This window comes from Anthonomus grandis, chromosome 11 (assembly GCF_022605725.1).
Source record: "Anthonomus grandis grandis chromosome 11, icAntGran1.3, whole genome shotgun sequence".
Classification (NCBI taxonomy): Eukaryota; Metazoa; Arthropoda; class Insecta; order Coleoptera; family Curculionidae; genus Anthonomus; species Anthonomus grandis.
Genome location: NC_065556.1, coordinates 15,210,242 through 15,224,141, shown reverse-complemented (window position 1 = coordinate 15,224,141; position 13,900 = coordinate 15,210,242). Strand labels below are relative to the sequence as shown.

The following is a 13,900-nucleotide window of genomic DNA, read 5'->3' as shown; positions in this document are numbered from 1 at the left end:
CCACCATACCACGGATACGTATGAGATCCTCAGTCGTATGACTGCAGTATAAAGCCACTGGAGAACATGGGGTTTTAGACCTCATCTTATACTTTGCTTTATTTACTACCTGCTGTACGTGAGTTTTAATAAACGTGTGCTTGCTGTCTAAATATCTAAAGTAACTCCTAAGTATTTCATCTGCTGCCCCAAAGTTAGACGGGTCTGATACGTAGTAGGAGGTTTAAAGCCTGTTAAATTCCGCCTCTTAGTAAAGAGAATGAGCTCGATCTTTTCTGGGTTGACCGATAGCTCTATCTCCTGACACCAATGTTCCACATTCCGCACGCGGCTTACATGCACTCATAGACAGCGTTCACGAATTTACCCGTGACCATCACCAGTCGATCGTCAGGGAGTGTAATTTCGAGGCATACCTGCAACATCATGGGTATAATTTCATCAGGTTCCGCAGCCTTATGTGGACTAAACTCATTCACTGCACAAGCTATAGCTTCGGTTGTTACTATATTTTTGGCGAGGCTCGAGTTCGGCTCCGGGTATGGTTCCTCACCATAAGGCGCATTTTCTTCTCCTGGAAAGTGAGTTTTTAGGAGAAGCTCAATAGTCTCTTCTTTGTTTGAGGTCCATAGTTCACCTTTCTTTGGGCATCCTATCTCTGTTTTCCTGACAGAGCCCAGTAGCTTCAGATGACGAGTTGTGTCTGAGAGAGCTTCCATCTCTTCACAGAACTTGCGCCAGCAGTCTCTTTTACAGCGACGGACTTTGTTTTCCAATTTCCTTCTAGCTGTTAATTATACATCCCAGTTTTCTTGAGTACCTCCCTTAAGAGCGCGGTGGTGCCAGCTTCTTACGACTTTTTTAAGACGGACCAGATGATCATTCCAGGGGAATCTCTTGCTGCTAACTCTCCCGGAAGCACATGCTGCCTTGTAAAAATTAAAAATTTTACTGTTTTGTACTATCTATTTCCTCTTTGGAGGAGAGTAACCATGGACAGGACAAGACCCTCTTTAAATTTGGTCCGGTCGGTAACCGTCAGGTTTCTCTTGAGGAGCGCTTCCTCCTTATCCGAACCGATTTCGAATCGGATCAATGTACAATCGGACATCGTTATATTATTATGTTATATTATTATGTCCTGTGATACCCTGGAGTTTTTAAACCTAGCCTCGATCCTTCCTCCAACCTTTAAACCAAGCTCAGCCTTGATCCTTCTCATCTCAGCGATGAGATGAAGCCTTAAGCCTCCTCGTTGTTCACCCTTCCTCCTCTTTTGTCCAACCTAAAAACGATCTGGCTTGTCCTGTTGACTGCTCCGCTATAGTAGCCGGAACAGGGTTGGTCATTTATCCCTCGTAGGTTCCCTGATTGGGTGTCTCTCCTTAGAGAGGGAGTTCTTGGTGCACGTGCCTTTAGTCCCCTTAGTAGCCCTCAGGTATTGCCCGCTGGTCAAGTCTTTGATGTTGCCCTTGGAGTTACAAAAGGATTTGTAGGAGCTACAAAAGGATTTGTAGGAGCGAAAGTTGATTCTGGCAAAACTGTTCGTCCTAGTTAGCTTTTCGCTAACTAGTTGTGGTGTGGTGCCTGCTAATTTTTTTTCTTTAAGCCGTTGCTTCAGTAGCATTAATTCCCGTCTGGTCAGTAGTTGTAGTAGTTCCTCCTCCTAAATAGATAAAAAACCTATCCTGGTTTCGGGGAATTTAGGATTCCCTGTCTTGTTTGTGGGCTCTTTCTCACTGATGTTTATTTCCTACAAATTGATGTGTGTTGTCAAGTTTTGCACCTGGTGCAATGGGGGTGATGTATCTGAAGAATTGAAGAGGAGCACCACCGGTCTGCTCCCTCACAAGTTGACGTAGTCAAGACTTTACTTTGTAAGAGTATGCGCCTGCCGCAACTATATCTCTCAAATGGATGCAGCAAAGTCCTACCACAGGTGTTACCTGACACTACTAAATCCATCGAGATTTGTCGCCAGTTGAAAGCGCAGCCCCTTACACTGGCTAGGCAAGCGTGGTCTCCTATACTAACCGGCAGTCCAAGGAAGGGTCTAAAATCTTGGTTGTTACATTGCTACCTCTCCGGATGGCTCCATCCAGAGCTCGGCCTTGTTTCCTCATAGATTATGCGGAGCAGTGGTGCGACCCGAGCTCTTGCGTGTGTTCCTTCCTCACTATATAGGCTTGGGACCATTTAGGCAATCGTTTTGAGCCCTATTAGCTTACACTAAGTTTGTCTCCTTGCAACGTTTGACTAGGCAGAGTTCATATTTAAGTACAGTATCTAACACTTACAATTTGACTTTTTAAGACAAATTTTATTTTCCTAGAAAATTATTTGCTTTAGTTTAGGATAAAAAGAATATTGTTAGATTAACGTATTACGTATGTATTAGGTTGCTTAAAACTTTTCTTGGACGGCTTCATATGTTTGCGATAGTCGCTGTTGCCGTTTTAAATCGACTTTCGTATAAGATCACCTTTATTTACCTACTAGATTGACATATTGATTGACAGTTGTGACATTTAACCTCACCTTTTTATGTCGGGCAATAGACGGCTTTTGAGGTTTGATTTTAGACTTATTTTTTATTGTTTTGTGTTGATTTTGTTGTGGCTTGATAGTTTTCCTTACTTCAAAAAGCTGAAAAGTAATCCACATAATTTCTACCCTATTGTTCTCCAGTTATAATTAATAGGTAAGCATTTAGAATATTCATGTAGCAACAAATATGTAGTGATTTGTTGGTAAACAGGTATTAGAATCTTTGTCGAGTCCTATTTAACTAAAAAAAATATAATTCTTTCTTTTTAAAAAAATGTAGAGCCTTAAAATCCATTTAATAATTTCTTTTCAAGCAAGTTAACCCATATTTTACCAGGGCATGAAAAAACAACAATTTTTCGAATAGCAATATTTATTATGTATTAAAATAGGTTAGAAAAGAAGATTATGACAGGAAAAAAAAGTAACATTCAAAAACTTTCAAAAAAGGGCATGTTGCGTTTTCGCATTATTGGCTAAATATATGAACAAAAAAACATAATTTTACTTTTTATGGTAACACTCAAAACAATTGGTATGGAGGGGCACTTTGCATTTTTTACATAAAAATACCGTTTGACTACTACATATTTTGCATCTACGTCTGGAGTGGAGAGATTTAGTGATAATATGACCGATATTATCATATTTTTGCTCAAGAACTGCCCTAGGGGTAGTAATAGATGTACGAATGGCAGATTCAGAAGATTCAGTTTTTATCAGGTGAAGAGCAGTGTACGATTTAAAGTCTTATGAAAGAAGATTTTTTAATAGTAATGTTAAATGGAATTTGTTCTTCATCTGATGTTTTAAAAAATTTAATTCAAAATCATGTTGATACAAACACTTTAGTGATGACAAGCCCTTATACTTATTTAAACCATAATGTTATCTATAATAGTAATAAGGCCCTTTATCGTTCTTTTCATGAGAATAATATTAATTTGTGTGGGATTTTGGAGTCTAATCACGCCAGTAACTTTGGTTCAGACTTGGCATCATTATTACATGCACATATGTTCAAATATTTTAAAATTAATATTTCATCGAATAAATTGTCTTTGAATCATCAAATTAATGAGTCTGAACTAGTAACTGATCGTGAATTGGATTCTTCTTTTTTATAGACGTGTCCACGAAAGTTGAATCTCATTCATGTTCATATTCTACTAGTAAAATTGAAATTAGCTCTTCGAAAAACTTAAGAATCTTTATTCTTAATATACAATCCCTAAGAAACAAGATGGATGAGCTTCATCTTTTGCTGGACACATGTAATTTTCCTGATATTGTACTTCTGACTGAGCACTGGTTGAGGCCTAGTGAATGTTTTTTAATATCTGATTATCTTCCTATATCAAATTTTTGTCGTCAACAATCTATACATGGAGGAACCATGATCTTGGCTAGGCAAACAATTGAAACGATTTTTTGTAATATTGATAAGTATGATCATCTTCTGTTAGAGAATGTTTTTGAATTCTCTCTTTCTTTTTGTAAGCGTTTTAATTTATATATTCTTTGTGTTTATAGGCCACCTACAGGAGATATGTCTATGTTTCTGGACAAACTTGATTCTATTTTATCCCAGTTGTCCCTACACTCTAAGGTTATATTGGCTGGTGACTTTAATATCAACTACACTGATGAAACCTTGCCATGTACTTCTCTTTGAAGTATTTTAAATTCTTACGACTTGAAAATGCACGTTCTTTCTCCCACACGAATAACTTCTTCATCTGCAACTACAATTGACTATTTCTGTACAAATTTTGATGACGTTTTATGCACAGTACTCCCATCTGGTATTTCCGACCATGAAGCTATTGTTGCTAAAATGCCATATAATACTGTATCATCTTCATCTCATTATATGGGAAGAATTTTCAGCAGGAGAAATTTCAATGCTTTTTCTGCTGCTACAGCTTCGGTAAATTGGAATGCACTTGAAACGGCTTCTGATCCACTTACTTTATTTTTTCAAGTTCTGTGTGATAAGATCAATCAGTGCTTTCCTAAAATGAGGCTTAAAACTAAGAAACGAAAACCATGGGTTACAAGAGGCCTTAGAATTTCTGCTAAAAACCTCCATTTTTTGACTAAATTGTGCAAATATACCACAAATGAAAATATCCTTGTATATCATCAGAAATACCGTAGTCTGTACAGAAAGACAATTAAAGCAGCAAAATCTAATTATTATAGGGATCGCTTAAATATGTCATCAAATAGGCAAAGAGAGTGTTGGTTGATTATTAATGATTTTAGACATTGCCATAGAAAAGTATCGGAACCGGAGTTAAGACCTGACATTTTAAACGACTATTATTGTGATATACCTAATATCTTGCTCAAGGGCATTCGTAGTAACATTGATCCCCTACACTATCTTCAACAAGTGTCGGTTGAGCATTCATTTTTCTTTCATCCTGTCGAACTTACCGAAGTAAAAAATGAAATCAAACGCCTAAAAAACCATAAATCATCTGGAGCTGATGGGATATCTTCGAGGTTGTTACTCTTTTTGCCTGATTCAGCCTTAAATGCTTTAGTTTCTGCCATAAACAATTCTTTACATAATGGCATTTTTCCTTCATGTTTAAAAGAGGCAGTGGTTATCCCTCTTCATAAAGGTGGAGATTTGGATCAGCCTTGTAATTTCCGTCCCATTTCTATTTTGTCTACCCTCTCTAAGATAATTGAAAAACTTGCAAAAAGCAGAATTTTGTCCTTTTTACATCATAATGGCATTTTGTCTGCAAATCAGTTTGGATTTCAAGCCGGTAAAGGGACTCATGATGCTGTTTTTAGCTTTTTGGAGAGCGTCTATGTGTCCTTGAATTCTGGAGAGTCATTGGCGGCAGTGTTTTGTGATCTATCCAAAGCATTTGACTGTGTGGATCATGGAATACTGTTATCTAAGCTCGATAAATATGGTTTTAGAGGCGTAGCGTTGCGATGGCTTGAGTCCTATCTATCAAATCGTACTCAGAAGGTTTCAGTGTCTGGGCGTTTGTCTGCTTCTAGATCCCTAAAATGCGGCGTTCCCCAGGGTTCAGTGTTGGGACCACTGTTATTTTTACTGTATGTGGATGACTTGAGTTCATTGAAACTGCAGGGCAAGGTGGTTCAGTTTGCTGATGATACCACCATACTATGGAGCCATAAAAATTCTGACTATATTAAGACTTGTATCCTTGAAGACCTTCAGATTTTATCAGGGTGGTGTGCTTCCAACAGGCTCGTGTTTAATGTAAGAAAGACGTCTATTATGGGGTTTAAGTGCGATGTTCAGGGTCTGATGTTTGACGAAAATTCCCTCTTGCAGAATAAAGAGTGCTGCAAGTTCCTAGGAATTACCATTGATGGTCGCCTTCGGTTTGAAGATCATATTTTACATTTAGCTGGGAAATAATCTTCTGGATGTTTCGCAGTAAGAATGGCAAAACAAGAGCTGGGAGGGGTGGTTGCACGTTCAGTGTACTTTTCACTTATTGAATCTCATATTCGGTATGGCTTGCCTTTTTGGGGTTTAACCAATAAGGGGCTACTTAACATTATCTTTGTTATTCAAAAAAAAGCAGTTAGATACCTGTGTTCTGCTAAGTTAAGAGATTCTTGCAAACCCCTCTTCATTTCTGAAAAAATCCTAACTCTTTTTTCACTCTTTATCTTAGAAACAGCTGCTCTTATTCACAAAATTCCCAAACTACCCTCTGACACTGGCCATTTGACTCGTCGTGTAAATGATGTTCCCCTACCTATTCCTATGTCTTCCCTTACCAAAAACTCATTAATTTACATAAGTAAAAAAATTTACAATCATGTTCCTCTGTGTGTTAGACATATATCGGATGTTAAAAAATTTAAAAGAGAGTTAAAGTCGCTTTTATTGGCTAAGGCATATTATAACCTGGATGACTTTTTTAATGATAGGTTTTAACCTTGGACATGTTGGAAAGTTTTCTTTTTTTTTCCTTTTTTCTTCTTGTGTTTAATTTTGTTCATTGTTTTGTCAATTTTTGAAATTGTATTTGTGTTTTGTTTTTTTAGCTTGTAGGATGCTTGTACACAAGATTATTCTTACGTAATATAGCACATTTTCATTCTTTCTTTCTTTCTAGTTGACTAATATTTTTGTCACTGATAATGTTATAAACCTTCCAACAATTGACTAAAGTGCTATCTATAGTGTTAACGAACAAAGGCCACCACCACTTTTTTCCAGATATCCCTATTCTATAATTGGCTATCCTGTTATCGTGGAGATCTACTCCCCCCATGATTTGTTGTACATCTTGATAACATTAGGTTGCTGAATAGGATTGTCTTTTTTTGCTTTACGGTCATATCTTTTAGCTCTGTATAATGGTTTGTCATTGTAATGGTTACTTATTACTGTGACCACTGAACTATCGTTCCATCTAACTAATGAGACCCCACTGACAGTGTCATGTGCCAAAATGTAGTAGCCGCGTTTTTGTTTAGAAACACTTTTGGTCCCTTCTAAAGGACAGAGAGTTCTGTTTTCCCTTATAGTTCCGCCTGCAAAATAACCTTTATCGGTTAGATATGAAAATAATTCAAATGAAGAAAAATAATTATCAAAAAATACCTGATGCTTCATTGGGTCATTCACTATAGACAATAAATCAACAACAACTTCCCCACCCCTATGGAATGTTCTGCTTCCAATTCATCTACTACTTCATATAAAGCACTCTCCAGCTCTTTTTGCGAAAGAAATTTAGGCATGTTTTTTGAAAATACACATACACTTAGCACCGATTAAAATTCAATATTACTAAAAACTTTCTTACACGCAAACACACTCACACAAGCCTAAACCGCAATATCTTTAGCTGATACTGTTGGCAGCTCAAGCGCTATTTCAACCAAAATACAGATAACGTATTTTCCCAGTGATGTGTTTTCGCAACATTTACAGTTTGGAGTCAAGTATTTTGGAATTTGTAACATTTTTTTGTTGTCAGTAAAAAAAGGTAAATACACACATGTGTTAGCAATATGATTCAGCTAAACAAATATCGCCTGTATTATGCTTACCAATAATAAACAATAATATTCGAAAGTATGTTTAGACATTTAAATTTTGCTAGAACTGGAATAAAAATTTAAAAATCAAAACACTGGTTTATTTATTGAGTGTTTTAAAAATCTTTTTAATTCAACCTTAGTAAATACTATAGTAACGTTAGATATTTCATTTTTTCTTTTGTTTATATTATAAAAAAAAATTAATATGACTGTTGCGTTTTCGCATCATTGGTAAAAAATGGGTTAATTACTCAAAATAAGACAGAATCAATTTTTAAAAAGAGTTGGTCTTAACTACATTGTGTTTTTCTAAAGTGACTATCAATAAAGTTAATAAGATAATTTACAAGCAAAAACAGCAGGAATCTAGTAATGGCTAACTATAGCAACTTTTTAAAAATACCACTTTAGTGAAAAGTATCACTGTATATAAAAACTTCACATATCATATCATGCAACTACTATGATGTTGCATGATATGCAAATCACTTAACAGCCACAAATTACTAACAAGACTATGATTGTAGAAAAAACAATTTACACAATTTGCTTTAGTTTTTGCTTAAAAGTACTAAATTTAGAGTCAAAGAGATTTATTTGTCCTAGCAGGCCACTATCGTAAACCAGTTTTGTATTTGTTTCATTTATGCCATAGTTAGAGTGGTGAAATGATATTACCAAAGTTTTAGAATGTCTCATATTTTGAGAAGGGATCCTGTGTTTAAAAAGTGACAACTAAGGACAGTCTATAGTAGCATTTACTACTTTATGTAGAAAACATAAATCTAGTAGAATTCTTCTTGGCTAGTGTAGGCAAATATAGATTACCCATCACCCCTTGATTGTTATATTTGTCTTTGTGATATCCACTTTTGAATGCAGCAATTCTCAAACATTTATTCTTGACTTTTTTGAGCTGCTCAGTGTAATGGTTGTAAGATGGGGAACAAACAACTGACCTATACTTCAATGATGATGAATAAATATCAGATCAATATGATTTTTGAACTCTATAGGAAAAATATATATATTTATTGATCTTTATGTTTGCAGGTAGTTAAATACATTTTTATTGGTTTGATGAGTAAAAAATACAACATTAACACTGGTTCTATTTAATAAACTTTATAAATTTAGATATAAATTGAGAATAACAATATTAGATTAGATAAACAATATTAGTTGTCTCTCTTGGCACTTATCACATTGTAGCATACTTCTAATTGATGTCCCTAAGTAATGTTGATTTTGCAGATTTTCCCATTCTGCAGTTAATAACCATAGCAGCTACTCAATATTAGTTGGGTGTATATTTTCTGATCTCACCCTTGAGCGGGCTCCAAATGTGCTATATCAGATTTAAATTCAGAGCACATGCTGGCCGACCTAAAACTCTTATAATTACTATAATATTACTAAACTCTCTATATTTACTAACTATTCTAGCTAAGTGGAAGCATGTATTAAAAAAAAATGTTTCTAATACATAGGACAGCACAACATGACTTTGATTTTACAAATTATCTCTAATGTATCTGTCGGTAGTTAAAGGACTCATATCATGCAGTACCAATTCCATGTGGCCCCTTAAAGATATTTTTTCACAGAGCATAATAAACCCTTCCCCAAATTCATTAAGGTCTTCTGTTACCTACACTGAATATAATAGTGCTTACCATCAGAGCATCATACATCAATAATTTTTATTCCAACTTAAATGGGTACCATGCTCCTCAGTGCTCCTTAGTGAGACAAGGAGCAGTGACAACAACTTTGGCTCTTACTCCAGATTGCCTCAGGATGTTTTAGGGTTTCTGATAATAATGATGCTAACTTATGTTGGAGCTGAGTTGTAATCACATGTTTTGACAAAGCTTGCAAAGGAAAATCTATGTGAGCCATTAATAGCAGCCAACCTGATACTGTTTGCGTGAGTAAGTAAGAATTTGGGAGATAAGGTTAAACCCTCTTCTTACACCTAAATGTTTTACATAATAGTAACTGAAGAGGTTGTCGCCAGTTTGGATAAGGGTGATGCAATGATTTTAATACAACTTGATTACTCTAAAGCATTTGATATGTTAAATCACAAACTTCTACTCTTTTATATTATTTTGGTTTTAATGCCACAGCTACTAAATTAATTTTATCTTTTTTAAGTGAAAGAAAACAAAGAGGATTAATTGGAGAAGATAAGTCTAGGGTGGCAATAGTAAGGTCTGGGTAAGGTAAAGGGACACTTAGGTAGCATTCTGTGTCCTTAGTATCATATAGCATTTTTATGTCGGCTTTCATGGATAAATTGCAATTCTGTAAAAACCACCTCTATGCGGACGACACAATTATATCGATCATTTAATGCTAGTAATGTTGAAAGAGGTCATTTTTATATGAAGGCCAACTTTGCTATAGTGAATAGAGTCTCAACAGATCATTCTTTTAAATTAAATCCAAGCAAGAGCATGACAATGCTATTTTGCAGTGATAATAGCGGAAGGGCGGTTTTGGATCATGTCCACCTATTTCTTAATGGAGAACTTATCTCTTTTCATGACTCAACTAAAAATCTAGGATATGATAAACGTCGAGCTAAAGTTCACAGATTACATTACAAGTTGTCTTAAGTAAGAATTTTCAATGCTAAAAAAACTTTACCAACATAGATCTTATTTGTCAAAAGAAACCAAAAAATTTTATGCAACTCATTAATTCTATCCTATTTTGATTATGCAGATATAGTGTATGGACCATTTTTAGACTGTGCTAACTCTGCAAGAATTCAAAAATTACAGAACTGATGCATAAGGTTTAATTGTGGAATTAGACGTCGGCAAAGGGTATCACATAAATTAGTTGACCTTAAGTGGTTTAATAATATGTTAAATCGCCGAGAGTTGCACTCCATATGTTTTTTTTACAAAATAATGAAATTTAAAGCACCACCTTATCTCTATATAATAAGCTTCGATATCGTACTTACGTTCACAATATAAATATTCGCAGACATGATCTTTCGTCTATAATATAATATTATTATAATTATATTATATATATTCTACCTTTACATAAGAAGGAAATTTTTAAAAAGTAATTTTCTTACAATATTTTGTCCAAAATTAATAAATACAAAATTTAGGATTTTTCTAAATCTATATGCTCTCTTTTTTGTCAGCATTCTGTGTTTATCTGACGTGCGTTTGGAAATATAATTATTTATATATGTATTTTTTTTACTATAAGAGTACAACAGAAATATATTCAATATACCTGTCCTCCTCGTTCCTCCTCTCCTGCCTCCTATTGACTAAACTAGGGGAATTTAATTTTTTTTTACTTTTCGGTTAGCTATGGTTGTAAGGTATAACAAACCTATTTATGCAGTACGGTTTGCTATTTTTTGTTCTAAATTATAAGTTGAACACCCTAGGTATAATAGGTCCTAACAGCGCCTTCTGAGAGTATTAATACATACTGATGGATTTTTTTCTTTGTATTTGTATTTATATTGTAAACTTATCTATATCTATATCTATGAGTAAGCATATGTAATATCTTATGAGGAAATATAAACTGTCAATTATTATTATTATTATTATTATATATCATTTATGGATGCCCTTTCCGATTCCATATGCCTCTGGATTTACAGCTAATATATCAAAAGTCTCCTAATAGGAGCGCATTATTATTTTTGCCTGAAAATGTCTTATATGCTTTTCCCAGTTACTTGTAGACTCAATATATATTGACCCCCAAAAATATAGAATCCATATTAGTTTTTGTTGACAGTGAACAGTGACAGTGGTTTTGTAAGCATTTAAGGCCTAAAGCCCTCAACCTTAATGAGCTGTTCTGAGAACTTAAAATTAGACAAAATTAATACTCAATGCTGCAATGGTGTTCAGAAGTTATTAAACAAGAAATCTATCTTTATTTGATTGCTATATTTTTGTCCAAACAAATATGTGAAGATCATAGAATATTTTAGTGAATTTCAAGAACATTGTATTTTTTTGGAAAAAAAGATTAGCAATAAAGTTAAAATGATATTATATTAGAGGTTCACTCTCATTGAAATGACTATAGTCAAGTCATTAAAAAAAAATAATACTATACAGGGTGATTCAAAAGTAAGCGGCATCCTTTCAGGGGCGTAATCCTTGTATGAAAATAAGGCAAAAAGTTCATATTATTATGGGTTCGAAATTGCTTCCTAAGGGAGCTACGCCCCTTTGAATAGGACCCCTTGAAGACAATTTTTTCTCTATAACTTTAAAACCCTTTAGAATTAAATTTTGAAAATTGGTGTACTGCATAAACATTTCGTTGTGAATAAGATTCTAAATTCAAATTTTTTAAATTTTATTCAGGTGCGTCACATGTGGGGGTTGGTAAGGGTAAAACATCCCTTTTTCTTTTACTCTTTAGGTTATTGTGATTTTGTTTGAAAATTATAAAATTTTAGAGTCTTATACGTAAAAAAGGTACTCTTAGTTCAATTCAATAGAGCGTACCATTTACGAGAAAAGCGACTTTGAAAATTTTCTGATTGCGTAAGTTTATTGATGAAAATTAATTCGCATTACGATCGACAAAAAAGACACTTTTTACTCACATTTTATTTAACAATTTATAGATTGTTACCATCAAATTGATCAAAATTATTACCAAACACGTCACGGCAAGCTCTTATTTTTATTCTTACTTTTGAATCACCCTGTATATTGGAGTGTTTCAACTCCTTAAATAAAGATGAGCACTCACACCCTTATCATTCAAAATAAGTCCAAAAAAAGATCAAAGGTGGACAGATACCGCGGGTCTTTGAGAGTCATGACCTGTTTAGTGCATTTCTTGTATCAACAAAAATACAAATTCTGGCTTCTTCAAAAGTATCTTACATAATTTATACTCCTGCTAAGCCGGCTTATGATGCAGTTTTCTGTGATCAAAGAAAGATCTTTGAGTGTGTTGGTTATAGAATTTTGTTATAGAAGATCAAAGCACTTAATTTTCAAAGGAGCAGCCTCCACGTATTGAATTCATATTTCAAGCTGTGCGGTCTATATAAGGAAATAACAATTAATATTATTTGAGGCTTCATTTTGAACACAATTAGGTTATAGTAGATCTTGTATTTTTGCTGGCTTATTTACCAACATTTCTTTGTGTATGAAACAAAGGCACTTGTATTTACTTATTTATTACAATTTTTTTTGTAGGAAAACAAAATGGCGAAACATCATCCAGATCTCATCTTCTGCCGCAAGCAACCAGGCGTAGCTATCGGTCGCCTCTGCGAAAAATGTGACGGAAAATGTGTTATTTGCGATTCTTATGTGCGGCCATGCACGCTAGTAAGAATCTGTGACGAATGTAATTATGGATCGTATCAAGGAAGATGTGTCATCTGTGGTGGTCCTGGGGTTTCAGATGCATATTACTGTAAAGAATGTACTGTACAAGAAAAAGATCGTGACGGATGTCCGAAGATTGTGAATCTGGGTAGTTCTAAGACCGATCTGTTCTATGAACGTAAGAAGTATGGGTTTAAGAGACGATAGAGTTTTTGTATTTATTTAGGTTAACTAAGTCCTATTGTAAGTGTTTCATAATATAATATTAAAACGCCCTTTTAAAATATTTCAAGACTGTTAGTTCAACACTTACTATCATTTTGTTACCTTCATAACCCTGATTTATTCAAAGTTTTTTTTGAATATACTTTAGACTATGGATAGGAAGTAAAAATTTGTTTTAATTTTCTTAGAATCACTTTATGAAAAGAATATGAGCTCCTAACTTCACACGAATAACCTTTCGCGTTATTCTTCATTACTTTTATTAAAGAAAATATTCTAGACAACTAAAGAAAAAGAATTTAATTTAATCTGTCAGAACTGAATTAACAAATAATTTAAAAGTAAAAAAATTAAATATATGCAATAACACTTGTGAATGACGATAAAGAATACTAAATTAATGCAAATGAATCGGTATAAACCCGAAAAATATTAATCCTTATAAACCATTTGATGCATTGGGTGACTTTTAACATATTACTTAATTATAAATATTTAGTTATTACATAAAAATTGACTGATGACATTTGAGTCTAATTTGATTGAGTTTCAAATCTAACCGTTTTTGAGTTATTTTAGATTTTATGTATAACATGACGCTTGAATGTCGATACATAACTACAACATTTTTCTAAATAAAAGGTGTCAAGTTTCACACAAGCAAATATGGCATATATTTTTCTTTTACTTCTTACATGCAAGTCAGTGAAAGA

The 13,900-nt window shown here is 34.1% G+C and overlaps 1 protein-coding gene across 1 annotated transcript; it reads left to right on the top strand.

The window, feature by feature from the left end:
* The first annotated feature begins 2,532 nt into the window (after positions 1 to 2,532).
* On the top strand, positions 2,533 to 13,248 carry LOC126742359 (PHD finger-like domain-containing protein 5A). The gene is made up of 2 exons (XM_050449003.1): positions 2,533 to 2,701; positions 12,828 to 13,248. Exon 2 carries the CDS (start codon positions 12,837 to 12,839, stop codon positions 13,167 to 13,169), a length of 333 nt encoding a protein of 110 aa, XP_050304960.1. The 5' UTR covers positions 2,533 to 2,701; positions 12,828 to 12,836; the 3' UTR covers positions 13,170 to 13,248.
* Positions 13,249 to 13,900: the final 652 nt, after the last annotated feature.